Source organism: Strongylocentrotus purpuratus, unplaced genomic scaffold, assembly GCF_000002235.5.
Source record: "Strongylocentrotus purpuratus isolate Spur 01 unplaced genomic scaffold, Spur_5.0 spur5_scaffold_11, whole genome shotgun sequence".
Lineage (NCBI taxonomy): Eukaryota > Metazoa > Echinodermata > Echinoidea > Camarodonta > Strongylocentrotidae > Strongylocentrotus > Strongylocentrotus purpuratus.
The window spans coordinates 32,192,898-32,220,710 of record NW_022145596.1 but is presented as its reverse complement, the minus strand read 5'-3'; the positions used below and the strand labels follow the sequence as shown (position 1 = coordinate 32,220,710).

General features: G+C 39.3%; 1 protein-coding gene across 1 annotated transcript; it reads right to left on the bottom strand.

Annotated features, from left to right (window-relative positions):
• Positions 1-1,138: 1,138 nt before the first annotated feature.
• On the bottom strand, positions 1,139-22,213 carry LOC594177 (transmembrane protein 165). The gene is made up of 7 exons (XM_793625.5): positions 22,137-22,213; positions 11,682-12,193; positions 10,808-11,045; positions 9,203-9,378; positions 4,812-4,994; positions 3,071-3,176; positions 1,139-2,552 (listed from the first exon to the last, which is right to left on the bottom strand). Exons 2-7 carry the CDS (start codon positions 11,856-11,858, stop codon positions 2,479-2,481), a joined length of 954 nt encoding a protein of 317 aa, XP_798718.2. The 5' UTR covers positions 11,859-12,193; positions 22,137-22,213; the 3' UTR covers positions 1,139-2,478.
• Positions 22,214-27,813: the final 5,600 nt, after the last annotated feature.

Here is a 27,813-nt window from a genome sequence, read left to right as displayed (position 1 = left end):
CTGAACCAATTCGTGTCTTACATTTATCAAAATAAATCTTCCTGTTCTCTACATCCATCAACAACCGCCAATCCCTCTAAAGCTGGAAAATAATGCAGCATCTATCTGTACATATACATGAATACCTCTCTATTTAAGAACTGTAAATCCTAGAACCCCCCCCCCCCCCCCTCCAAAAAAAAAAGGTCTAGTCCAAGCTATATTGACCTATACATTACCGACCACATCTTTTATTCCAATGTACCTACCTGATGATTGTATGAAGCTGATAGCCTTACTACAGAGTACAGAATGAATCAGACAAAACATTACTGAAGATAAAATTTAAGTCAAGTTATGGACACAATACAATCATATTCCACAATACTTGGTAATGTGTGGGGAATACCTTTGACTTGTCCAGTTATGCTTGTACAGTCAAACCTGCTTTAGTGACCACCTGTATACAAAGACCATATTTTTTTGTTTCCCTTGAAAATGGTTTCTCATTGAAACATGTACTAAAGGAACCTGTCTACAAAGACCACTTTTCATGTTTCCCTTGAACGGTCGCTGTAGACAGGTTTGACTGTATTACATCCAACTAGTTAAACATCCCAGGAAAGAAAAATACTTATTCAAGAAGACACTTAATTAAATTACAGCAAATAAATCACATATTCAATGTGAATCGTAACAATTCATTTTTTCCACTATGGATTTTTAATATGGATTTTTAATCTCTAAAATAAGATTAATACACAATCTTATCACATGGGGAAGACACTAATATTTCATATGTAAGGCCAGCTAATTTATCTTCCACTAGTTTGCAGTTCGGATTTGTAACTATTGACAAGATAGGCCAGTATGAAGAATGCTTATTAAATCATTATTTCGTATTTCCATTCATGGGGCAAAAAGTGCACACATTATTCTTTGCCAAAAGGGAAGGGAGTCGTATCTATAAAAAAGAAGATGCATGATTTTTCAATTTCATAAATACATACTTTTTTTTTCTGATTTAGTTATTGATTACAGAATACATTGGCTTACAAATAGCATTTTAAAATATAGTCAACATGCAGTCCTTAACAAATGTTAATCTACAAATTTATTTCTATTCAAGGTTTGACCGTTTTTAGTGATTTCACATTATTCTTCATATTATGTCTATTCTGCTTTGTTTTCAAGTAGATGAAAATGATATCATGATTTTAGTGATCTATCTTTTAAGGATATTTAAATACCTTGAAGTTGTTATAATATTATGTATTTTGGGCAAAATTCCCACAGGGCAATAATAATGCTAATAACAATAATAGTAATAATGATGGAGCGCCAGGAGCATTGTGGCATGATCATGTGCCCTCTTAAAAGTAGCCACCATTATTATAATTATTATTATTATTACACATACATGTATCATATGACACTTGAGATGCTTAGCATAGCAAACTAGACGGAAATAGTCACATATACATGAGATGACTTATGGGCATACATACATAACTCATCTCTCAATCAGCTACGGTATGGTCTAAGCCATTCGTGCATAAAAAAGCATAGAAGTTGTTTATTCAGTGGAAGAAACAACATATTGCATACTAATATATACTTGACATAGCTTCAGGGGGGTGTTTCACAAAACTTGTCATCAGTGACAAATGACAGTTTTTGTTATAAGCTACTGAAATCCTTGCTTCTGATTGGTTACCAGCTGATTTTTCGCTAAGTTTAGTCATTTGTCATTGAAAAAAGGCTTTGTGAAACAGGTCCCAGATAGAACACTTCAACTCTCCATGGTAAAGCATGCTGTTTTCAATACAGAATCATATTCCAGAATCCTTAGCAATAATACATACATAACATCATTGTGCAAGATCCCATACTTTGGCTGCCTATAGCAAGTGAGATGATACAAGCAATGTTCTAGGCCAGAAAGGAGCTGAAATAAGTGATATGAAATTTGAACAGAGGGCAGTATCTGAAAAGTATATTCAGGTTTTGTTTACAAAGAATTAATGCACAAAATCTCATCCATGCTGATGTATTTTACCATATGTAATCATTACCGTATGATAAGAATGATTTAAACAATATCTAATTAAATCATGAAATCAAAAACAAAGACCTGTCTGGACTTAACCAGCTATAGATGCTGATAATCCATTCATACCAGCAAGATTCCAAACAGACCAACTACAGACAAACAAAACAAAACAAAAACAAAACACCACATTTCCCCAAAACAAATGGCCAAGTCTTTGAAGGTTTTGAATCCGCTTGGAGTCAGTTTGGTGTAGTGGCGGAGGTATTATACCCAGTCTTATCAATGAGACTAATGCCACACTCCACAAAACCTCCATCACCCAAAGTGGCAAAGAATCGGTCAGATTGGAATCAGTTTGACATGTGAATAAGGTATGAAGCAGGTTGCATTAATCAACTATTAAAAAATAATATTTTAATTACAGAAGGGTAGTGAGTGAAAGCAACTCATGATTCATCAGGTGAGAAGAAGAGAGCTGATAGAGCAAACACTAAGAACACCATTCCTCCAGTCAACGTTACTGTGGGGGAAACAAAAGACAAAAGAGAATAGAAACATAACATTAGAAAGGCAGAAAAACCACATCAAGAGGTCTGCAGACCTTATGCTCGCAATAAGGGACCTAGTTCCCAACCCTTTGTACCGGTACCATTGGATTTATTGGAACAGTATGACAATTTAGGGGTGCTGCTCCCTAGTCAAACAAATTTAGGTCTTCTTCAAAGACAGAAAAAAACGTGAACTGAAGGAGGGGGGAAGAAAGGAAAAATATCCCCCCCCCCTCCCCTTACCCTCTCCCTAACTCTAAGAGGGAATGTCCCTTCCTTAATTTTTCATTAAAAAAAAAAAAAACTTTTTCCACTTTAAAGGACGTATTAAAACCTAATACAAATATAGACCGGATGCAGAAACTTGGCCTGCAGATGGCCTATACAAATCTAAGATGCATCACTTATTAGGGGCTTAGTTTACCTCTTTGTGAAAGCATATTTTATATTTTGTGATTTGATTGTTGTTTGCATAAAGATAGATACTGACCTGTTCTAGCTGATATCCTCTGTGCTACCATCCGACCACCAATGACTGCTAATCCTGTACAGAATGCATGCCCTAATGTACCACCTATTGTTACGCCAAGAACATTCTGAAAAGACAACACATACACAAACAAACTTGAAGAATAATGACTTAAAGAAACTGAATCTCTAAACGATCAATTCAAAGCATATCAAAAGGGGGAGGGGGAAAGAGTAGAGGGAGAGAGAGAGAGAGAGAGATACAGAGACAGAACAAGAAAAGGAGAGAGAGGCAGAGCAAGAGAGTTAAAGGGAGACACAGAGAGAGTGAAAGAGTAGAGAGAATAAAACATAATTTTACCAGTCTTCTGATTGCATCAGTTGGTTGGGCAGAGGGACCATTACGGTGACAGTCATTAAGTTTGCTTTATTTTTCACTGGCCGCCATCTTTTGCATTCAGAATATTACTACAAAAATGTGTATTTGTATAATTTTTGTCATTCTAATTTTGTAATCACCATGATTATGTTTCTTGAAAGTGCCGAATAAATAATAAATAAATAAAGAAATAAATATTGTCAAAATCACTTAATGAAAACAAGTAATATTATATCATTTTCAACTTAATGGGAAACAGTGTATTTAAATACACACATGAGGTCAACACACTTTTGGGGTGAGAGGAATAATGTTTTGTTATTCCTAGGGCTGTCAATCATCCACGAGTTCATTCAGGATTACTTGAACTTGACATGAAAACTGTCAATTACAATTAGTGAAATATCCTTCATCTTAGACAAGTTATTTTCTTGATTGTGTCAAGGTTGCCTGTTGCAATAGGGTTGAATGACAGATAACAGAACAATAGTTATCATCTATTAATGTTAGAAGGTCAAGTGATATATATCTACAAAGTGTGGATGCAAATATTCAATCTGAGATAAGACACAATGCATGTTTATAAACTTGTTATCACATTTTTTTGTCTTTATTTTTCTCTGTCCATTTGATATCAAAGATTCATATTACTGAAGCTCAGAGTACATTATAAATAATGACTCATAAATTACAGGCACTGTGTAAATATGTGTTCATGTGCTTCTGTGATCATTAGTTTTTCAAATCTAAATCTTCATTGTTCACCAATTTCCAAATCAACTCGCTTAACATTTTATGCATGTCATTGGTAACCATTTTAAAATACAAATTTTCTATCTTCTTGGAAATCATCGAGATTAATCTGATCTAAATATTTTCTCACTAGAAAATCTCGGATTCATACGGACTTTGCTTTGCTATATTGTAGCACATTTTTACACATACAACTTACATGTACATGTATATGACAATTTAAAAGCAAAAAAGAGGAAATGAAGAGGAGAAAAAAAACAAAATAATCATCATTGAACTGAACAAAGATAAATTAAAATTCCATAATTGCTGGTATGAGTAAACAAATTGGTCACACCTGTAAAATAATGTGGGTGTTATAACATTCTATTACACGTACAATCAAAAGACCCAAATGTTAAGTTATCAAGTGTCTTAATTGTTTAAAAACTTCAATTATAAATTATCTTCATGAAATGCATATGGCAATAGCAGTCACTTGCATTGTATCTGCTAACTCGATCCAAAACCAGGACAGCTGCCAGTAAGATCTACTCCTCTACTTAAAGACAAGGGAGAGTTCATATTTACATATTCTTGGTCAACTAATCAGAAAAGAGCCTTTTAGAATGATGGACCTGTTCACACTTACCTCTCTAGCTGCCAATACAATGGTAGTCACTTGTGATCTATCTCCCCATTCAGCTAAGAATGTAAGTGTGAAAGCTTCCAATAAGATAGGTGAGAAGATACCAAAGACTTTCCGTCTGTATCCTCCTCTTATTATACCAGATTCTGGGTCTTGTGTCAAAGTAGATTTCATCTCCTTTTCCCTCTGTAAACAAATTATACAAGTGAATGGTTACTGATTCATCAACATTAAATATTTAAAAGCAAAAAGGCAACAACATAAAGCACATCATTACACTTTTCTTGAAAGACCTCACTATGTCATCTGTATATTATTCATCCACATTTTGTATTTTAAAATTTAAATAGACATTTCTTTTTCTTCTTCCAAGAAAATAAGAATACACAGACCTGCCAACCTCTGGAGTTCAAAAACTCTATTCTTTAATCCCTAAAGTTGTATTTTACTGACAAAATTGGATTTAAAAAAAAGAGATACCACGCATCAATGCCTTTCACAGTTCCTACAGTACATACCGGAATATATCGTTTGTTGAATATGCATGATTTTGTCATGACTGGTGTGTCCGATGAACCAATGAACATCCCCAAATTGCTGATGTAAGATGCTTGTAGGATACTTTACAGGACAGAATGGGCATTTTGCATCCTTTTTTTTGGAAAATCATATTTTATTGAAGAAAATCGTACTGTCGTATTTACTTCTAAAAATCGTACGAAACTGGTTGGCAGCTCTGCATACACGCTTACAACAGACAGGTCAAAGTCAAACTGATAAAGTTACAACTGTCACAGAATGACACATATACATGTGTTGAGTCTTAAATGATATACAGGTCATGGAAATATATATTAATCATTATCTCCCACATCACCATACATCATAAATTTCACCACTCTGACATATCAATGGGGATAAAAATGTACCCTAACTCATCAATACATCCATACACTACAAGATATTGAACTTGCCTTCTTGACAGAAGTTTTTTTTCTTTCTCTCTCTCTCTCTCTATGAAAATGAGAGCAAGGTGCATGCACATGTATGTAATGACAGACAGGAATGTCATGTCACAATCTGACATATCTGTACATTAATAACAATAATTCATGTAATTCTTTAATACAGAGGTACAAACATGTTGTGCTATGGGGACACCCAGTGCTATCGAACAAGACATGCACTTTGCGAGATGTGTACATGTGAAGACAACATTACAGTAAGCAATGGAATGCAATCACAGACATGAACACATTATTTGTCAGCGCATGAAGATGGACCATAAACAAACATTTTCTTCTCTAACACCATTATGAGGAAAAATTAGACAAAATTTTATCTGATTCTAAAAACAGATAATGGGGAGTGATGTGTTTAAATCATTTAAGTGAATACAAGTACAATAGTGAGTTTCATATGGGATATATAGTGGAGGTTTATAAAGTACACGTACATGAAACTGAAAGCTATAACTATTACAAACATTAAACCTTCAGATGATTTATGATTTCATAGACAAACAAATTCTGTTTCATTATCAAAAGATTTACTCCTGTATAAAGGGAGTGTCGTGGTCGAGTGGTCTAAGGCGCTTGACTTGGAGATGCGAAGGTCGAGGGTTGGAATCCTGACACAGCACTAATATCCTTTGGCAAGATATTGATAATCAACCTGCACTTGCTACTCTCCACCCAGGTGTTAAATGGGTACCCGGTAGGATGCGACCGTCATTGTTGGTCAAACAGTTTTTAAGCGTCATGTAACGCCTGGCTGGAAGGCTCCCCAGGGAGTGGAGATTGTGCACACATTGTGTGCGGGCAAGCACTGAATCCAATGACCGGGGTAATAGTATATTTGTAAAGCGCTTAGAGACATTTGTATTAAGCACTATACACAAATTAAATATTATTATTATTATTATTATGTATATACATAAACTTGTGAGCTATAGAATATGCACTCTATCCACAAAAATATTGTGGATGATACATGTACAGGTATGTATGTTTATACAAAAACAAAACAAATTAGAACAATGATTTTCTGAAAATTTTACATTACAAATAACAAGGGGAGGGGGGGTGATGGTTTGCAGACTTGGGGTATAATGGATGGAGGGAGGGGGGGGGGGTTGAGATAAATTTGATTATACAAATTGTGCAATTTCAAGGAAGGTTCGTTGGGAGTATAGGTGTTGTACTGTGGTGCCTGCTTATTACAGTCAAAGCTATAACCACGTCAGGATATACTACACTTCTAAAAATCAGGCTCTGTGGCTGCATTGAATTTTAATTCCCATTTCTAAAGCTTTTTCCCTTTTTAATTGAAGCCAGACAATACATTTACAACATATCACACATTTGAAGTAAATGAGAAGGAGGAAATACCACATTAACTTGAGATGCAGGACTTGCCAGGTATACTGGTAACGTGCATGACTCACAAACCCTAAATATTAAAGGTAATACAAAGTTTTGGTATGGGGTCATGAATTTGGTTCAAATGAACATATTGGAATCATATGCGATCCTACAGTATTCAGGGATCGTTTTCGCGGTTGAAATCGAGTCTAAAGTTATGAAATTGTAAATAATAAACTCTTTATGTTGCGTACCTCCCTCTCAAGGTCAAGATATTAATTGAGCTATAAAACAATGTTTCTTGACTAAAATCGACCGATTAGCTATTCCCGTTTGGAAATTATATGTAACAACTACATGTTCTGAGATTTTCATGGTCGCAGCTACCATTGTACGGCCGTGGGCGCAAATTAAAATTTATCAAAATTTACCCCGAGCACCGGCAAATTTTTATATTCAATTTTTCTCGAAAGCAGAAGTGTTTTAGGAGCTAAATTTTCTAGTGCTTATAATACATCCACAAGGGCATCCATATATATCAAAATCGTAAAGAATCACTGTCCATCCAATTTTCAAAATTTCCCAAAACTTTGTATTACCTTTAAAAGTTTAAGATAGGTCTGACTGTCTCATGCATATTGTATTTACTCCACATATTATCTCCAGATCCTCATAGGAATAAGGATACATAGCTTGTCACTTCTGGTATGTCACAAAAATTGCCCCACCCCAGGGAATGACCCATAAACATAGAAAGCAATTATTTGGACCAACGCAACACATCCACATACATGTAGATATATAGCCGATGTTACAAACACAAAGTGGTAGGTACAATACATTATAACACTTTCTGGATTGTATTTTAGGTAAAGTCCCTAATATAAATAAGTGTATATTATGTTGATGACTGAGAGTGAATAACCAATTGCCTGCAATGATTGCCATGATGTGCTCATGTTGATGGGATGACCTTTGAACTTTGAACTTACTGACCTCATCACCGTTGACCTCTACATGGTTTTCTATGTGGTTTTGTTGACTTTTACTTTTCTGTGCATGCACGAGAGTAGAAAATAATGCTCAACATAACTGAACACAATTATAGACCACTTTAAACCATGCCATCATGCTAGACCAAATACATGCATGCATCTAAATATAAACTAAAGCTAAAATTATCTACACAAAGAAATATTACTGCATGCAAGAGAATTAAAAGTGAAAATATGAATGATACAAAAAAGATAAAATTTGTATAACCTTTAAAGATTTAAAGGGCAATTCCGGTCCTAGAACAAATTAGTCATCACATACTGTCATGGTCATTGATAACCTTGACACCCTTGTAGTCTAATTGACAATATGAGAGTGTAAAGTTAAGGAGGCAAATCCAGTTTTTATAAATGTTTGAAAAGGGCTTCCTTCATACCTTGCACATGTACAAACATATTTCAATTATGTAATTTTATGAGAATAAAAATTGTAGGTAAGACCTACAGGTCATCAATTTTCCATCAAACTGGTAATACTGTACAACCCTCAAAACAAGTGTCATTAGCAAACAGTGTTTCAGAAGTTTCCTTCATTTGTCTTTAATAAAATCAATTAGTTTTAAGCCAGAATTACCATTTAGGTCTTGAAGCTACAAACAAATAATAAAAACCAAAAAGTTTGGTAACATGCATTTGCCATACAATGTAAAGATTGCGAAATGAATATCTAATGTGAAACTGAAACATGAAACTACTAATAGCAAACATGCACTCCATGTATATTAGCCTACTACTTGAGAAAGAAAAAATGATCATCAACTACAGAGACTATTTATAGATTGTAAACAAGAGCATCAAATAACAATATCAAACAAAACTACAAACCAAGAGAATAATTCGGACTATGAAAGTGTGAGAGAGTGTTCAAAAGTCAATATGCAGGCTAGTACCTAAGAAGGGGGAAATGCTAGATTTAGAACTAGGGTACATTTATCTGTAGTGGTTAGTTAGTAGAGGGCAATCAAACATATCTTACCTCTTCATCTCTGCGTTTTAAATCAGCCTGTACCTCCTCTAACTCTTCCTGTCCCTCGTCCGGTGACATGCTCCACCCCTCTCGTAGCATGCGTATACCAAAGATGAAGAAGAGCACTGTAGAAGCGTAGTAGGTGTACTTACGGGGAATGATGGTGATTGCATAACCAAGCATAGCTAGTGGAAATTAACAAAATGAACAAGTAACAACTTAAAGTTTCAAAACCAAGTTTGTGGATTCATAAAAGAATGAACATGAATGTGAAAGACTCGTAATTGAATAAATTCAGTCTGAAGTACAGGGCAGCATTTTACAAAACCGTCAGAAGTACAAGCTAAACAGCATCTCATTGATACATGTGTATTAAAGTTTACATGCTTTTCAATGGGATGTGTTGACGAACTTGTTCTTTTGAAAATTTTGTGAAGGAATATAAATTGATTTTTTTTTTCAGATAGCAATAGAGAAAAATAATTTAAGCTGGTATACTTCAAGCTATGAAGTTCATATCATCTTGTCATGTCATGCCTTACTGGAAGGTCAAGGGTTCAAAACCAAGCCAGTGTGCTAGTACATGAACCTTCACTATTAAGCTATCAATCAACAACAATCATCACCCATTATAGTTGTAGAGTAAAACCTGTATATAAAGGCCCCTAAAAGGAGACAAGAAAAGTGGTCTTTATTAACAGGTTCCTTTAGTAAATCTTTCAATGAGAAACCACTTTTAAGGGAAACAAAAAGTGAAGTCATAAAAGAGAGGTGGTCTTTCTATACATATACAGTCAAACCTGCTTCAGTGACCACCTGTCTACAAAGACCACCTGTCTACAAAGACCACATTTTTGGTTCCCCTTGAATGGTTTCTCATTGAAACATGTACTAAAGGAACCTGTCATCAAAGACCACTTTTTGTGTTTCCTTTGGATGGTCGCTATAGACAGGTTTGACTGTAGTTGCAGCTGAAGCAGGTTTGACTGTATCTAACATACATGTAGGGCTGACTGTGGCCCACTGAGGTCCCCCTGCTTCATAGTTAGCTACAAGGATATGCTTAAAGGTAATACAAAGTTTTGGTAAATTTTGAAAATTGGGTGGATAGTGATTCTTTACAATTTTGATATATTTGGATGCCCATGTGGATGTATTATGAGCACTAAAAAATTTGGCCCCTAAAACAGTTCTGCTTTCGAGAAAATTGAATACAAAAATTTACCGGTGCTCCCGGTAAATTTGATAAATTTCAAATTGCACCTACGGCCGTACAATGGTAGCTGCGACCATGAAAATCACAGAGTATGTAGTCGTGACATATAATTTACAAACCAGAATAGCTAATCGGTCGATTTTAGTCAAGAAACATTGTTTTATAGCTTAATCAATATATTGACCTTGAGAGAGAGCTATTCAACATAAACAGTTTATTATTTACAATTTCATAACTTTAGACTCGATTTCAACCGCGACAACAATCACTGAATATTGTAGGATCGCATATGCTTCCAATATGTTCATTTGAACCAAATTCATGACCCCATACCAAAACTTTGTATTACCTTTAAAATTTCTACATCCCTAGTAAAGCATTGATCAATATGAACCCACCTGAAAGAACAGTCATGACAGCAAGGGCGCTCAGGGCACCAGCAAAGATTGTGATCCTAGGATGTCTCATAGCCATAATGGCTGCGATAAAGAATGTTTTATCTCCTAGCTCACTGACAATGATGACAGACAGTGATGCAACGAATGCATGGACGAAGGTCATGTCCATTCTTCCTTTCTCGCCAGGACTATCCAAACCACCTTCTCCTTTATCTTCATTCACTATGATGTCATTGTCCTGTAGATCAGGGGAAAAAAGTGAGATAAAATGATCAACTTTTATATGTACACTAGGTAGTTAGTGAAATGTAGTGGTATGGAAAGCACATACGAAGAGCAAATGGCATAATACACTGTAGTTTAATAGTGATATTGGTGAATTAAAAGTATTATTTTGTTTACATCTGAAAAATGCTACTTCCAATAAGCAGAGAAATAAATCACAAAATGAAACCTTCATTCTTCATATATATGACAAGAATCACTTTTTTGTGAAAAGTTGAAAATACAGTGTGGTAAACAAATTTACGATATAGATTTTAAAATAGCACTTTACAACAACAAAAAATACTATTTTTGTCCAAAGCATAAAAAAGGACAAGCTTCTATCAAATATCCTGCTGTGCTTTGGTTCATCTTATCATCCTGCTATGAAAGTAATCATCAATAATACTCGGCAAGAAATGTTGCCTTCTTGGCTAGCAGCTTGCCATTCTCAACTCTTCAAACGTTACAAAATAATTCAAGAGGTAGCAGGCTTTCCCATCCCATTCCCATTGACCAAAACAATCGCAAGTTTGCAGTCTCCTATCTCTTATGCACATAGTTGCGATTGATATCAACTCTTTGTGATGGGGCCCATGTATGTACTTACTTTTAATTCACCAGCGACCATTGCAGCGGCCTGGTCCCCTTGGACTGGCCTTTGTTCTTTGCTCTGAGACTCATCATGTGCATAGGCTAGTCCTAACGAGCATAGACCAAACATGAGACAGCTCAACAGGTGCAGGTACGCTGCACACCTTCGTACAGTTCTCACTCTCCTCCCCATCTTGTGCAGTGTGTTTGTAGTTCGGGCTTGATATACAGGCTTTTGGGCTTGTTCAACAGGCTTCTTTGCTTGTCTAACAAGCTTCTTAGCTTGAAATAGCTTGAAAAGGAGACTTCTTGGCTTGTTTAACAGGAATTCCTGGCTTGGCTTGAGATGGGGTGTTTCACCGAGCTTCTAGAACAGGTGGTTCAGGTAGTGTCGCCAGTAGTGTCTCCTGATAATTCCTGACCAATCTGTTGAATAACCAGTGAGGGTGCTGTGTGTGGCACTTAACGGATCAATCTAATACCATTCCTTTTAATCATGACATACATGTACATCCATCTGCGTTTATCCTACACGGATATAAAGGAAAGTATGAAAAGAAAAAGTTAATGATAAAAATCAAGTAATCACTTGAAAAACCACCACATATGAAAGCGTAAACTATACTCCGTAGTGATTTAAAAGTCAAACTTTGTATTTATTACCTTCTTTAAAACATATTTAGGAAAGCGCCAAGAATTGTTTGATTGAACCGTACAACTTCACCTCCATCCCATTCAATTGTGTGCTATACATGTTTCAATGGGATATCACCCAACATGTATTTACATGTACAGCTGTTTCATGAGATTTTGCCCTGATATCTTTGATCCAGTAAACAAACTGATAAAAAACAATCAGAAATAGGTACAGCAATGACAGTGCTCAAAACTTACAAGTGCCTGGTGCATATAAGCCTAAACACTCTGCATCAAGACCTCCCAATTTTAGCATTATTATGGACACTGAGTCATTGCCCCTACCAAAAGAGAAATCACGAAAAAAAGTAAAATGGAGGATTCTGAATGTGGTTAAATGATCCCACCCTTTCTCATTTAAAAGTGTCCTACTTCACATCAGATCATATACACATGTACCACCATATGACAGTGATATAATTAATCAGCAGTCGCACTTTAGACCCTGGAGAGGACACTTAAAGACTACTAATCTCTCAGATTACATTGCTTCTTTGATAAGACAAAAGACAATTCCAGTAGGCCTGTCTTCACTATCTCGAGATTGCCAAAAATCCAGCTATTTGAACTATCCCGATCGCAAACTATCCAGCTACATGTAATTTGCATCTTCATTAGACCGAAGTAGCAAAATTAGCGGGATATTTGATCGCGATTGTCATCCCAAGATATCTCGGGATAGTTTGCAAAATATCCCACTATTTAGCAAAATATCCAGCTATTTGTCCAGTGCGTCTTCACCAGACCGAAGACTCGCACTATGTGCTAACGCTGAGCAAAGTATTTAGAGCTAATTTCTCAAGGTCGAGTTTCAAGTTTCGAGGTTGAATCTTGAGCTGATGAAGACGCGATTTTTAACTTCAGGATTATTTCCCAAATTAGAAACAGCGGGCTATTTGGCAATCTCGAGATGATGAAGACGAGCCTAGTGATCAGTGACCAAGCTCGTGTACTTTGTCTGACCTGCACCCTGAATAGTGCTCAATATATTGACCCTTGATACATGCTAGATTTGCAAACAATAGACTGTAAATTTAAACCACTGTGATTTGATTAGCAAATCTTTCATTAAGAGGGCTAATAGTTAAAGGGTCAGATATGATAAAACTCATTTAAGCGTTTTAAAATGGCAGCACAGAAAGCATGGAACAACATCCCAATGTGTATCTGAGAAATAGCTTGCCTTGTCAATGTCAAGATATCCTTAAAACATACTTCTTCCCTCAATAATGTAATTGTGATGTACCGGTATGTTTTTTTTAAAGAGTCTATTTAATTTATGTTTCTCATTGAATTCTGAGATTTTGAAAGCGCTATGGTACTTTTTCTTTTTAGCACTTTTAAGTAAATAATATCAGTATAATTAATATATGAATTAGAAATGATAGTTGCCCTCAAAATGGAAAGAAACCACCATAGAGAAACAACACACAAATAAATTTACCATCAAAATATGTATAGAATAGATCGCCCCAAAATCATCTCAATAAAATTGATCAATTTAAATTATGAAATGAATTCCAATACAGTGCAAACCAATATACTCCACATTGACATGAAGTTCTTGAAACATCTTAATTTGAAGTTTTTGTAGAAAAATCCTACTTTGTGACACAGAGGTAGATGTTTTTTTATGGAGAATCTTAAGAGTCAAATGGCCAAACTCGTGTTGTCAAATCAGAAAGGAATGGATAATTGAAGAAATCTTTGTTCGAGCTAGTTTCAATATGACTTCTTGCGTGATCTTCTGGTTAAATGAGCCACAGGGTGAAGCAGGTCTAGCACTGGAATGGAGAGGTACCCTCATGAGCTTTATAGAAGGTGCTTAGTCTAGCAATCCTCCTTTTTTTAGCAAATGTATTCTAACAAAGATCTTTTAACATTGAAGTAACACTACTTTGCCTTCTACGCACTGCCTTAACTTGGTATACGAGTAATTAACGGTGTATAAATCGCCCTCTTGTATCAATTTTTTTTTTGTTGGTGTACCGTGTATAAACCGCACCCCCCGACTATGAATTTTTATTTCGGCGGCAAAAAGGTGCGGTTTATACGCCGTTAATTACGGTAAACAATATTTCAACAATGGTCTGACAAGGGAACAATATGCTACCAATTTAATATCTTCTGCAAACTTGTTCAAGTTATGTTTAACAAAGCCTTTAGCTGTTGTATGATCAACATGTTTATTCTAGTTTAGGTTTTTAAACAACTCTGCTCCTAGTTAGGTATGTGAGTCACTTTCATCAAATGTATTCCTAACTGTATATTATATATCATATATATATATATATATATATATATATATATATATAGTACAGGTGTAAACAATATTTAAAATCTTAGGACAAATTTCATCTACCAGGTTTTATCCTAAGGCAGAGTTGGTCAAGATCTTTCTGTAGGATTTCAGCTTCCTTATCTGTTGAAATGGTTCTAGCTATACTTTGAATAGATCTATTACACAAACATGACAGACACCTTAAACACGTAAAGACGGTAGCATTGGCAGCAGTGGAAGTCTCATGAATTAAAGTATTATCGTGAAATTAGTATAGCAAACTCATTCACTCATTCACTCCACACATACACACACCAAGCCACTATTTCATCCAATAATGTGGACCAATCATAAATGCACGTTTGTTCTCTCTTCCTATTTCCAAGTTCATTGAACTTTGAAGTTTCAGACTTGTTTGGCACACCCACATGTCATGTCATGACACAAGCATGACATGCTTTTCACAACGAAACACGTGTTAGTTTATGTAAAGTCAAATTTTCTGGAATCAAGATTTCATGACACGCTGTTGCCACGATGGTGCTACTTGACTCGAGCAATTAGAGGAGCAAGCTGCAAAGCTCACGGAGGACTGTGCATTTTTTTGCGATGTATTTCTACAGGCGTTTGACACAATACTTAGTCTCAAGTCCAGATCGCTAGCTGTCATTAAATAATACAGGAACAACTTTAGAATACCCCACCATGCGAACTAAAGGTTTTTTTTTGATCCGCCAACCCAACGCTTCAACTTGTTAAAGTACTACAACTTGGTGCCGAGATATAGACTAGTCTTGAATGGAAATCGCAATCGTGCCGCCAACGTGCCAACGGGCCAACATGAGTTGAGAGACTGAATTTATATCGCCAACGTGCCAACGAGCCAACATGAGATGAGAGACTGAATTTATATCGCCAACGTGCCAACGTGCCAACGAGCCAACATGAGTTGAGAGACTTGAATTTATATAGCCAACGTGCCAACGTGCCAACGAGCCAACATGAGTTGAGAGACTTGAATTTATATCGCCAACGTGCCAACGTGCCAACGAGCCAACATGAGTTGAGAGTTTTGAATTTATATCGCCAACGTGCCAACGTGCCATCGAGCCAACATGAGTTGAGAGACTTGAATTTATATCGCCAACGTGCCAACGTGCCAACGAGCCAACATGAGTTGAGAGTTTTTGAATTTATATCGCCAACGTGCCAACGTGCCAACGTGCCAACGAGCCAATATGAGTTGAGAGTCTTGAATTTATATCGCCAACGTGCCAACGTGCCGTACGAGCCAACATGAGTTGAGAGTCTTGAATTTATATCGCCAACGTGCCAACGTGCCAACGAGCCAACATGGGTTGAGAGACTTGAATTTATATCGCCAACGTGCCAACATGAGTTGAGAGACTTGAAGATAAATCGCCAACGTGCCAACGTGCCAACGAGCCAACATGAGTTGAGAGACTTGAATTTATATCCTCAACGTGCCAACGTGCCAACATGAGTTGAGAGACTTGAAGTTAAATCGCCAACGTGCCAACGTGCCAACGAATCAACATAAGTTGAGAGACTTGAATTTATATCGCCAACGTGCCAATTACGTGCCAACGAGCCAACATGAGTTGAGAGACTTGAATTTATATTGCCAACGTGCCAACGAGCCATAGTTGAGAGACTTGAAGTTAAATCGCCATCGTCTTGGAAAAGGGCTTATGAGAATGAAAAGAGACTGTTTTCATAAATAAAAAGGAGACTGTTTTCACAGATGAAAAAGGGCATTTATGAGAAAGGGAAGGGGCTCTTTTTTAAATGGGGGCGCTTATTAGAAAGGAAAGGGGGCACATGTGAAGATATAAGGTGCGCTTATCAGATTTGAATAGGGCAATTATCAGAGGTGAAAAGGGGAACTTCTCGTATCTGAAAAGAGGCACTTAAATTATTACAGATTATAAAGGGCACTTATGAGAATGGAAAATGAACACTTAATGGGAACTTGTCGAACGAAAAGGGTTCGTGTAAAGAAGAGGGTTTTTATGTCAGAGGTGGAAAGGGGAAGGGGCACTTTTAAATATTAATAGGGGCACTTTTCAAAGTAAAAGGGGCACTTCTTACAAAGTTAAAAGGGCACTTTTCCTGTTTTAAAAGGGGCACTTTTGGAGAACTTGATAAAGTGGGGGGGGGGCACTGTGCCCCCTCCCGGGAGCGCCGCCTCTGATAAACATACACACAACGTACATCACACATAATTATGTGTATATACTTTTATAAACGTTATAATTTTAAATGAAAGTTTCGCTTGTACCAGTTAAATATTCGTCTAATAGTAAAATATCCTAAGCACTAAATGACTAATCGAAACTGTTATATACTCGACCAAATGTAAAACGTTTTGTTAACTATAAAGGTCAGGCGATATTCATCCTATTTCATATACAATCATATGAACGAATTATCTCATGACTGCTCTCCTAATTTGGTAAGTGGGTTATTTACATAATATGTTTGCCATTTTCTCTGTTATTTATTTTGGTTTACAAAATATTAACGCTGTTGATTATGCTTCAACTGCAAGCTTGACTGCTGATACCGAGTGATAAGTTATACTTATAATGATAGTGAAACAAGGCATTTCCAGAATCTGTAGTAGTACCTAGTAGTAGTAGTACTACTACTAGTAAAGTTCAAAGCTTGCGCGCTTCGCGCGAGAGGGGAAAACTGATTTCAGACAAGGATTAAGAGTCGAGAATGGTACAACGAATCGTCTTCTTTCTCTATGAATTTAATGAAACGTCAAAGCTTGCGCGCTTCGCGCGAGAGGGGGGTGGGGGGTGGGAATGATTTCAGACAAGGATTAAGAGTTAAGAATGGTACAATGAATCGTCTTTTTTTTCTAATAATTTTTGAAAGGTCAAAGCTTACGCGCTTCGCGCGGGTTTTCCATATCCACCGCTCCTTATGTATTTGTTTGTTTAAAACTTCTTTTATCTTCTTTTTCTAATTTCCTCATGTTATTCTTTATTTCTCTTTCTTTTCCATTTACATTTTGCTTATTAGCACCTGTCTTTCCTTATGGTATTTTTTATTTCCTCCTTCTTTTAAATTTTCTTTCCATATTATTATTTTGTTTAATCTTCCATTTCTATCTTTCCACAAGTTATTCTTTGTTTTAAACACCCAAGGACACCAGGTCCCCGTCACCCTAGGCACTGGAGTTTGCGTTACCTGTAACTCTCACCCTAATCCTAACCCTAGGACACCGGGTCCCGCGTCACCCGAGGACACCGGAATTTGCGTTACCCTAACTCTAACTCTCACCCTAACCCTAACCCTAGGACACCAGGTCCCGCATCACCCTCCGGAGTTTGCGTTACCCTAACTCTCACCCTAACCCTAACCCTAGGACACCGGGTCCCGCGTCACCCTAAGACACCGGGTCCCGCGTCACCCTAGGACGCCGGAGTTTGCGTTACCCTAACTCTCACCCTAACCCTAACCCTAGGACACGGGTCCTGCGTCAGCTTAGGACACCGGGTCCCACGTCACCCTAGGACAACGGGTCCTGCGTCACCCTAGGACACCGGAGTTTGCGTTACCCTAACTCTAACTCTCACCCTAACCCTAACCCTAGGACACCGGGTCCCGCGTCACCCTAGGACACCGGGTCCCGCGTCACCCTAGGACACCGGAGTTTGCGTTACCCTAACTCTCACCCTAACCCTAACCCTAGGACACCGGGTCCCGCGTCACCCTAGGACACTGGGTCCCGCGTCACCCTAGGACACTGGGTCCCGCGTCACCCTAGGACACCAGGTCCCGCATCACCCTAGGACACCGGGTCCCGCGTCACCCTAGGACACCGGAGTTTGCGTTACCCTAACTCTCACCCTAACCCTAACCCTAGGACACCGGGTCCCGCGTCACCCTAGGACACCGGAGTTTGCGTTACCCTAACTCTAACTCTCACCCTAACCCTAGGACACCGGGTCCCGCGTCACCCGAGGACACTGGAATTTGCGGAGTTCGCGTTACCCTAACTCTCACCCTAACCCTAACCCTAGGACACCGGGTCCCGCGTCACCCTAGGACACCGGAGTTTGGTTACCCTAACTCTCACCCTAACCCTAACCCTAGGACACCGGGTCCCGCGTCACCCTAGGACACCGGGTCCCGCGTCACCCTAGGACACTGGAGTTTGCGTTACCCTAACTCTTACCCTAACCCTAACCCTAGGACACCGGGTCCCGCGTCACCCTAGGACACCGAAGTTTGCGTTACCCTAACTCTCACCCTAACCCTAACCCTAGGACACCGGGTCCCGCGTCACCCTAGGACACCGGAGTTTGCGTTACCCTAACTCTCACCCTAACCCTAACCCTAGGACATCTGGTCCCGCGTCACCCTAGGACATCTGGTCCCGCGCCACCCTAGGACACTGGAGTTTGCGTTACTAACTCTAACCCTAACCATAGGACACCGGGTTCCGCGTTACCCTAACTCTCACCCTAACCCTAACCCTAGGACACCGGGTCCCATTTCTGTTTGATTTTCTTCTTCTTTTGCAGTTTTACAAATATATAACAAACAAAACATTTTTATACATGACAAAAGAGAATATGTGAAACAAAGTAAGGTTGGCTGTAACTAATCAGAAACATCAATCAGGTTTATTTTTTATTGCTTGATTTTCTTTTTCTTTTTCAGTTTTACAAATATATAACAAACAAATCATTGAACATTTATACATGACAAATGATTAAACAAAGTAAGGTTGGCCGTAACTAATCGAAAACATCATACAGGAGGGTTGACAAAGTAAGCAAAGCTTGATAGTATAACTACCCTCAATGGATACATAATAATACAAATATGGAGACAAAAATATTGGTAAAATGGAAAAAAGAGAGAGAGGGAGAAAAAAGGGAAGAAAAAAAATTAGTAGGGGGTGTACATCAAAATGTACAGATTTTTGTGGTAGATGGATTTTTATTGATATATTATGGTTATAGTATATTATTCCTCTATTCCTCTTTTCTTGTTTTCAATTTGTTTTACCCACGACCACTTCTTCTTCTTCTTCTCCTTTGATCTTCATCTTCTCAATTAAACCACAAAGATATTTATGGTCTTCTTTGAAGGTGTCACTGTGCAACACTCTCTAACAGTGATTAACAGTAAATTCTCCCAACGTTTTTTTCTCTGAAACTAAGACATAAATCAGGCATTAAAAAATCTTAATGCTATATTGAGCCAATTCACTGCTTTGCCGATTTACATTCACCTAACGTTACCATGTGCGCATGCGCACCCTTATTGTTATCATTGTTGTAGTATTATTCCTCGATCTATTCCCCTTTCTTTTGTTTTCAATACCCACGACCACTATAGGCCCTACTTGTTCTCCGATCTTCATCTTCTCCCATTTCTCTTATTCTTCTTTTTAATATTATCAATAATGATAATATTAATAATAATAATTCTCTTTAATTCTCATCTGTCTTCGGACTATAGACTCTTTCTATTGTTCTGTACTTCATTCCTCTCTCCTTTGATGACTTTGCCAGGATTGGGTTGTCTGCCAACGATGTCCACACTGTGTGACGTCACCAAACCCTGTGCGTAGCACATCGTTGGTCGTTGTCTCTCACCAACATGCATGTGTTGAACAAAACTTTGCCGAGATTGTTTTGCCTGCCAACGATCCTACGATGTCCGAGCGCAGGAGGGGAGGGGGGGGGGGGGGGGGGGGGGGGGGGGAGGAAACTGAATTAGGACATAAAATAAGAGTCTGTATGATACAACAAATCGTGTTCTTTCTCTAATAATTAATGAAAGCTAAAACCTTCCATGCTTTGCGCGGGGGAGGGGGGGAACCGATTGATGAAACACCAAAGCTTCCACGCTTCACGCAGGAGGGGGGAACCTGACTTCAGACAAGGATTAAGAGTCGAGAATGGTACAACGAATCGTCTTCTTTCTCTAATAATTTAATGAAAGGTCCAAGCTTGCGCGCTTCGCGCGAGAGCGGGGGGGGGGGGGGGGAGTGGCGGGAACTGAATTCAGACAAGAATAAGGAGTCAAGAATGGTACATCAAATCGTCTTCTTTCTCCAATAATTGATGAAAGGCAAAAGCTTCCGCGCTTCGCGCGGGCGGGGGAAAACTGAATTCAGACAAGAAATAAGAGTCGAGAATGGTACAACAAATCCTCTTTGTTTTCTAATTATTAATGAAATTTCAATCACCAGCGGCGTGCCAACGTACTGACAATGGATCATAAATCGCCATCATGCCAACGTACTAACACTGAAACATGAAGTTAATAACGTGACATTTCAATCATTAATTTCATATCGCATTAATTTGAAACAGCTCCCCCAAGTACTTTTAAATAAATAAAATTGTAAATCTCCATCGTGCCTAGAAAGACAAATGTGAATGTTATATTCCTTATTCGGTCAATGGCCAGATGACGGACGGACCAACGCAACGTGCCAACGCTCCTTATTTCCTATATTATTTTCGTTTGGCAATGAGGGACGGGCCAACGTGCCAACGTGCCAACGCGCCTTATTTCCTTTCTTTGTTTGCCATTTAAAGTACACCACAAGTTCCTGATTTTTTTCCCCCCATTACTTTTAGGCTACTTATTTCATATTTTAATTCAGTTTGTCAATGAGGGACGGGCCAACGTGCCAACGCGCCAACGCGCCTTATTTCCTTTCTTTGTTTGCCATTTAATGGACACCATAAGTTTCCGATTTTTTTTCACTCTTTACTGATACTTTCCGACAGTTGTTACATTGCTTTTTGACGATTTTCAAGCAATATAAAGAGTAAAACATTCCAACTAAGGTGAGAACATCTTTAACAATCTATAAATAAAATACTTTGATGTGTAAGAGGTAATAGGAAGGAGTTAAAACATAACAAATAACCATATTTCCATGCTCGACTTGATGCGTTAGCAAATTCAGAAACTGGTCACGAATACGAAAGGAAGGGACTACACTAAATTGGTACGTTGGCGCGTTGGCGACCAACGGAGATACTACGTTTTGGTGGGGTATTCTAAAGTTAAGCCATAATACATCCCCCTAAAGCGCACATCTGCCATATAATACCACTAATAATGAAGTTTAAGTGGTTAATCCAGCCAAGCACTGATCAGGTGCAATCGCGCATCGCATCGGTGTTCCACGGGGGGCGGACCACGGCACACTCGCTCATCGAATCGCCAGAGCTCCCGGCGGCTATCAACAATACACGTTGCTTTATTTGGTTGGCAGCGCAGACTGTCACTCTTCGTCAAAAAAGTACTGGTAGATCTACAGTGCAGAACCAAATCGATACGTAGAAATGCCGAAAATACCGACAACCAGTACAATTTTTTTTAATTTTTACGTAAGCATTATCATTGCATCTTCAATAACACATTCTGTAAGCACTTATATGTTAGAATTACCCCAAAGAAGAGAAAATACGGTAAATTAGTCACCTTGACGCGCAGTCTCGATCTGGATTTGCCACGGAGCTAGCTTGTCAGATTATTCACATGTGCCGTAGCTGGCGCTAGATCACACTCCTCTGTAGAGTACCTGAGGTCATTTTACCGAGCAGGGGCGGGGGGCGGGGGGAGGGGTCCCCTTTTTAATAAAATCTGTAGATTTTACTGCCTTTCTCATTATTTTCACGTCAAATAACAATGCCATCTGTTGACTTTTCTTACTTTACTTTACTCCAACGATGTTATATCCAACTATTTATTGTAAGACAGCAAGTGATCGAATGACATTTGTATCATGGGGGGGGCAGGGGCGTCCCTAAAGAGGGGTACAACACCCCCCCCCACACCTGTCAGGATATTGTCGGTAAAATTGCGCTGCCGTTGGAAAAATGAGAAAAGGGGGAGGGAACAAACGAGAGGGAAAGGGAAAGAAAAGAAAAAGGAAAAGGAAAAGAAAGGAAAGAAAGGAAAAGAAAGGGAAAAAGGGGGAAGGAAAAGAAAGGGGAAAAAAGAGAAAAGAAAACAAGGAGAAAGGGAAAAAAAGGAAAGAAAAAAGAGAAAAAGTAAACAAAGTAACGGGGGACGAAAGAGAGGAGAAAAGAGCCTGAGAAAGGAGGGGTGGGAGTAAAAGAGAGAGGGGGGGGGGGGGGGGTTGTTGGGTGGTGTCGTCTCGTCGAGGGAGCCAGAAAGATATGTAAATACTGTAGAGCCTCTTAAGCGTTGGGAGCCCCAAAAGTTTGATGGCAAAATTTGACTCAAATTGTATTATAATGTGAAAGAGGATTTAATTTAAGACATATTTCTGCAAGGGTTTTCAAAACAAATGCGTTTAAAATCGAAAATTGATGAAAGAATACAAGATTTAGATTTTCTGCTTACAACAGAAAACCCAAATTATTGTTCTGCTTCTAATGAAGCTAACTTAATATCAGGGTGGACTTTCCCTCCCTGTATTCAATAATGAGCAGAAAAGTGTAATCTATTCCTTTTTCCACTAGACCATTTATTTTTCTAACATGTCTCAGCAACAATTTGTTGATATTCTTTCTGCAAAATAAACCAACATTTCAAATATATACAGTGCGTCTATAGGTTTTTTTTTGTTAACAAAACTTTAAAAAGTTACGCAAAACGTTGTTTGAATATATAAAGCTAAAATCTGGCCGCACGTTGCCTGCCCCAGATATCGATTTGCACAATCATGGATTGTATGTACTAATTCCAATCATGTTTTCACTCCGATGGATTGATTATACTCCTTAGCATATAAAACAAGCTAAAATAAAAACACCGTTTCGTTTGGAATAGTAGAATTGTAAACAGGTTACGTTGGGTTCTTGATTATGTGCATGACAATCAAACCTTTCTGATTATCATAATAATTAAAACGCCATATGGAATTGAATCGTAAACAGGTGACCTTGGGGTTTTTATTAGTGCACGGCAATCAATTTTTTCTGATCATAATAATTAAAACACCATATGGAATAGAATCGTAAACAGGTTTCCTTAGTTTCTTGATTACGTGCATAACGATAAAAACTTCATCATGATAATAGTAATAAAACATCTTTGTTTTACAATCTTTTTAGGTGCTCTTAAAAAAAAAACAGATTTGAGATAAATGAGGTAAAAGTAATTATAGTATAAGAGATATTCAAGTCCATTGAATTGAAAGAGTGAATAAACAGGTTAAGATAATAAGAGTACTATTATGGAAATCATATTATCTTATCTAGGTACTCTAAAATGCAAAGACTCTCCAGAGTCATACATTTTGCACAAAAGAAATTTTAATTATTTTGTGAAAAATTGTTGGACACCAGTGGTGGATCCTGGGGGGGGGGGGGGGGGGGCTGAGCGAATTATCGGCTGGCACGATTTTCAAATTTTCGGGAGCAAAAAATAAATAAATTAGAGCTCACTACCCCCCCCCCCTCCCACTCCCACTATGCGAATTATCGGCCGGCTGTTTCGCCGCTAAATATTTTCTCACGAATTGCCCCCCCCCCCCCTGCCGCCGGCTGGATCCGCCCCTGTATATATGTTGCTGTGTCGGGTCAGCTGTGTCGGTATTCTTGCTCGATCCTCTAGTACTATATCAATGCAGTAATTTGAAGTCGGCGAGATGTCTAAAGTTGGTCGGCTGGCAAATTTTCTCGAAGTTTCACCTTCCTGAAATATCAGCAAAAGAAATCAGCGGTTTAGAATTTTCAGGATAACTGAATTCAGACGAGGATTATTTTCGAGAACGGTACAAGGAATCGTCTTCATTTCTCTAATGATTTAATGAAACGTAACATCTTCCGCGCTGCATGGAGGGGGGGGGGGGAACTGAATTCAGACGAGGATTATTTTCGAGAACCAGGGGCGGATCCAGGGGCGGGGGGCACAGGGGGCACGTGTCCCCGCCCCCCCAAAAAAAAAATGGCTCACTCCCCCCTCCCTCCACTGAGCGAATTTGCGGCCGGCGCAATTTTCAAATTTTCGGGAGCAAACAAAAAACAAAAAACGAATGTGCTCTTACCCCCCCCCCCTCCCTCCCCCCCCCCCCCCCTCCCCCCCCCCCCCCCCCCCCCCCCCCCCCCCCCCCCCCCCGCTTATTCAGCGGCCGGCTGAGTCGTTGCGAAATTTTCGGCCCGATTTAAAAAATTTAACTCCCCCTCATGAAAAAATCCTGCGTACGATACTGATTTCACCCCTTGCCATTTTGTGCCCCCCCCCCCCGTAAGAAATTCCTGCATCCGCCACTGACAACGAATCGTCTTCGTTCTCTGATAATTTAATAAAACGTCGAAGCTTCGGCTCTTGCGGAGGAGGGAGGGGGAAATCGCCACTCCCTTCAACCCCCCCCCCCCCCACTACGTCAATGCTGGTCACCATTACGTATACAATAATTGGTCGGCTGGCAAATTTTCTCGAAGTTTCACCTTCCGGAAATATCAGCAAAAGAAATCAGCAGTTTAAAATTGTTGGGATATGTGGTACGGTATGTCGGCACTGAAACAGATCTCGTAGGACTTTTTTTTTGTTTGTTGCATTTTTGGATTCACTGGGGTCCAAGCTATCAAAAATTGATGGGGTTCAAATTTTCCCGAAGACACCAAATTTCGCTTTTGCGCTTTATATAAGCCATTTTGGACCACCCCCCCCCCAGGAAGTGAAGGAGGGGTCTGAAAATTTGAACCCCATCATTTTGGCCAATTGGGACCCTTTTGAAGCCAAAAGGAGGGGGGGGGCGGGTAAGAGTACATATTATTTTTTTTGTCCCAGAAATTGGAAAATTATGCCGACCGACATTTCGTTTAGTAGGGGCGGGGAAGTCACATATACAAGAGCACATTTTTTTTTTTGTCCCAGAAATAGGAATATTATGCCGACCGATATTTCGTTCAGTAGGTGGGGGGGGGGGGGGGTAAGATCACTCTTTAGCACATTTTCATTCATTTTAGTTAGTTTTGGGGTCTGGAGATTCTTGCTTATAATACAAATTCATGTGACTATTGTTATCGTCACAATTATCATACCATGAAACAAAACCTTATCAAATCTTGATGTAGGGCTTGTATATAATATATTGAGCCCTTTATCAACCTGGATTAACATTTTTTTAAATAAATTTAAAAAAAACCTGGATTAACATGAGACTGGAGGCCGGGGGGGGGGTAGGGGGTCTGCAGATGTACCGTGGACAGTAATTGTATCGGATGCATGTAAGAAAGCCATTTTTACCATTTACATTATAGTCTTTTGGCCTTCTTGCGGGCAATCAACGATAATTATGCGCGCTGCTGGCACACTGGATCGTGGCCAGGCGCGAATCCGGGGGGGGGGCGAACGGGCCTTGCCCCCCCCCCCCCGCAAAAAGAGAGAGAGAGAGAGAGAGAGAGAGAGAGAGAGAGAGAGAGAGAGAAGGAAAAGAAGGGAAAGGGAAGGAGGAGAGAAAGGGAAAGAAATAAAAGAGAAAGAAGAAAGGTAGGGGAGATCAGTTGTGATTTTTCCCGCCAACAAGATGTAGATCGGGGGGGGGGGGGGCACTGGTGTACTGATAGGGGAGGGAGATTGGGGGAAATGAAATTTAAACGTGGTTTATTTCTAATTCCATACCGGTGGTTAACAAATAATGCTGATATGACATAATTTTCCGAGATTTTTCCTCACTTTTTGAGTACATTAAACATTTTTATGCCTTTGTTGGAAAATGACAAATTCCTAAATTTACAGTCAGGCAAAACATATGCTTATTGAGAGGCCAACATGTCAGGGGCCACGGAACGGCGGGGCTCGGGGGCCTCGAGCTCCCCCTCCCATTTGAAAAAGTATCTTAAAGAGAAATAGGAAGAGAGAGGAAGAAAGAAAGAATAGTGACCTGCCAGTGTCACAACATAATGAGGTATCAAAATATGCTCATCTGACCGTGATTAAATGCCTAAAAACCCAGAGCTTCCGGGGCTCTGCCCGCTGGACCCAACCAAGGGCCCTAAGTCGGGCCCCTAGATGATCATCTGACGGTAATTTACTGCAATGCATAAAAATCCCTGAGCTTCTGGGGGCTCCGCCCCCTGGACCCCACGCCAATTAGTGTCCTGCTAGTGTCATAAATAAGGTATCAAAATGCTCACCTGACCGTGATTAAATGCCTAAAACCCCTGAGTTTCAGGGGGCTCAGTCCCCTTGACCCCACGTCAATTAGTGACCTGCCAGTGTCACGAATAATGGATCAAAATATGCTTATCTGACCGTAATTAAATGACCATACCGCCTGAGCTTCCAGGAGCTCCACATCTTGAACCCCCGACCAGGGCTTTGCCCCTAGACCCCACGTCAACTTATGCTACACTCTACCTGATCGTTAACACTTTAGCCCCCCCCCCCCGCCCACTTTGAAAAACATTGAGCGGGGCCTGCATGTATTCAGGCGCGGATCCAGGATTTCTTAGGGGAGGGGGCCCAACTTTTTTTTTTTTTTTGCTCCCGAAAATTTTCAAATCGCGCCGGCCGAATAGTCGCTCAGTGGGGGGGGGGGGGGGGGGGGGGGGGTACAGATTACAATTTTTTTTTTTTTTTTTTTTTTTTTTTTGCTTCCGAAAATTTGAAAAACGCGCCGGCCAAAAATTCGCTCAGTGGGGGGGGGGGGGGGGGGGGGGGGGGGGGGGGGGGGGGGGGGGGTAGTGAGCACATTTTTTTTTTTTTTTTGATCCTCAAAAAAATTTCAATTTGCACCCCCCCCTTGAGCGCCAGGGGGGGGGCCCAACCCCAAAAAAAGGTAAAAATCACGTGATTTTACATGATTTTTTTCTCAAGGGGGGGGGGGGGGCCCGGGCCCCCCGGGCCCCCCCCCCCTGGATCCGCCACTGCATGTATTACAAGGGTGGGGTGATGCGGCTTATTTTAGTATCATCGACAAATAGTATGAATGACAATAAAATCAGACAATTTACAGAAATCATTTATATAAAGAATAAATGAGAGTGGATCCAATATGCTACCTTAGAGGACGCCGCAATTAATATTATGAAATTCTGAGTTAAACATTATTCAAGGAAACATTATATATTTTTATATTGGAAAGGTAGCTTCGGATCCACTCCAAGGCCTTGATGAAGTAACATATTGTTGTTGATCGTGTCGAAGGCCTTGGAGAAGTTCAGGAATATGCCCACCGTAG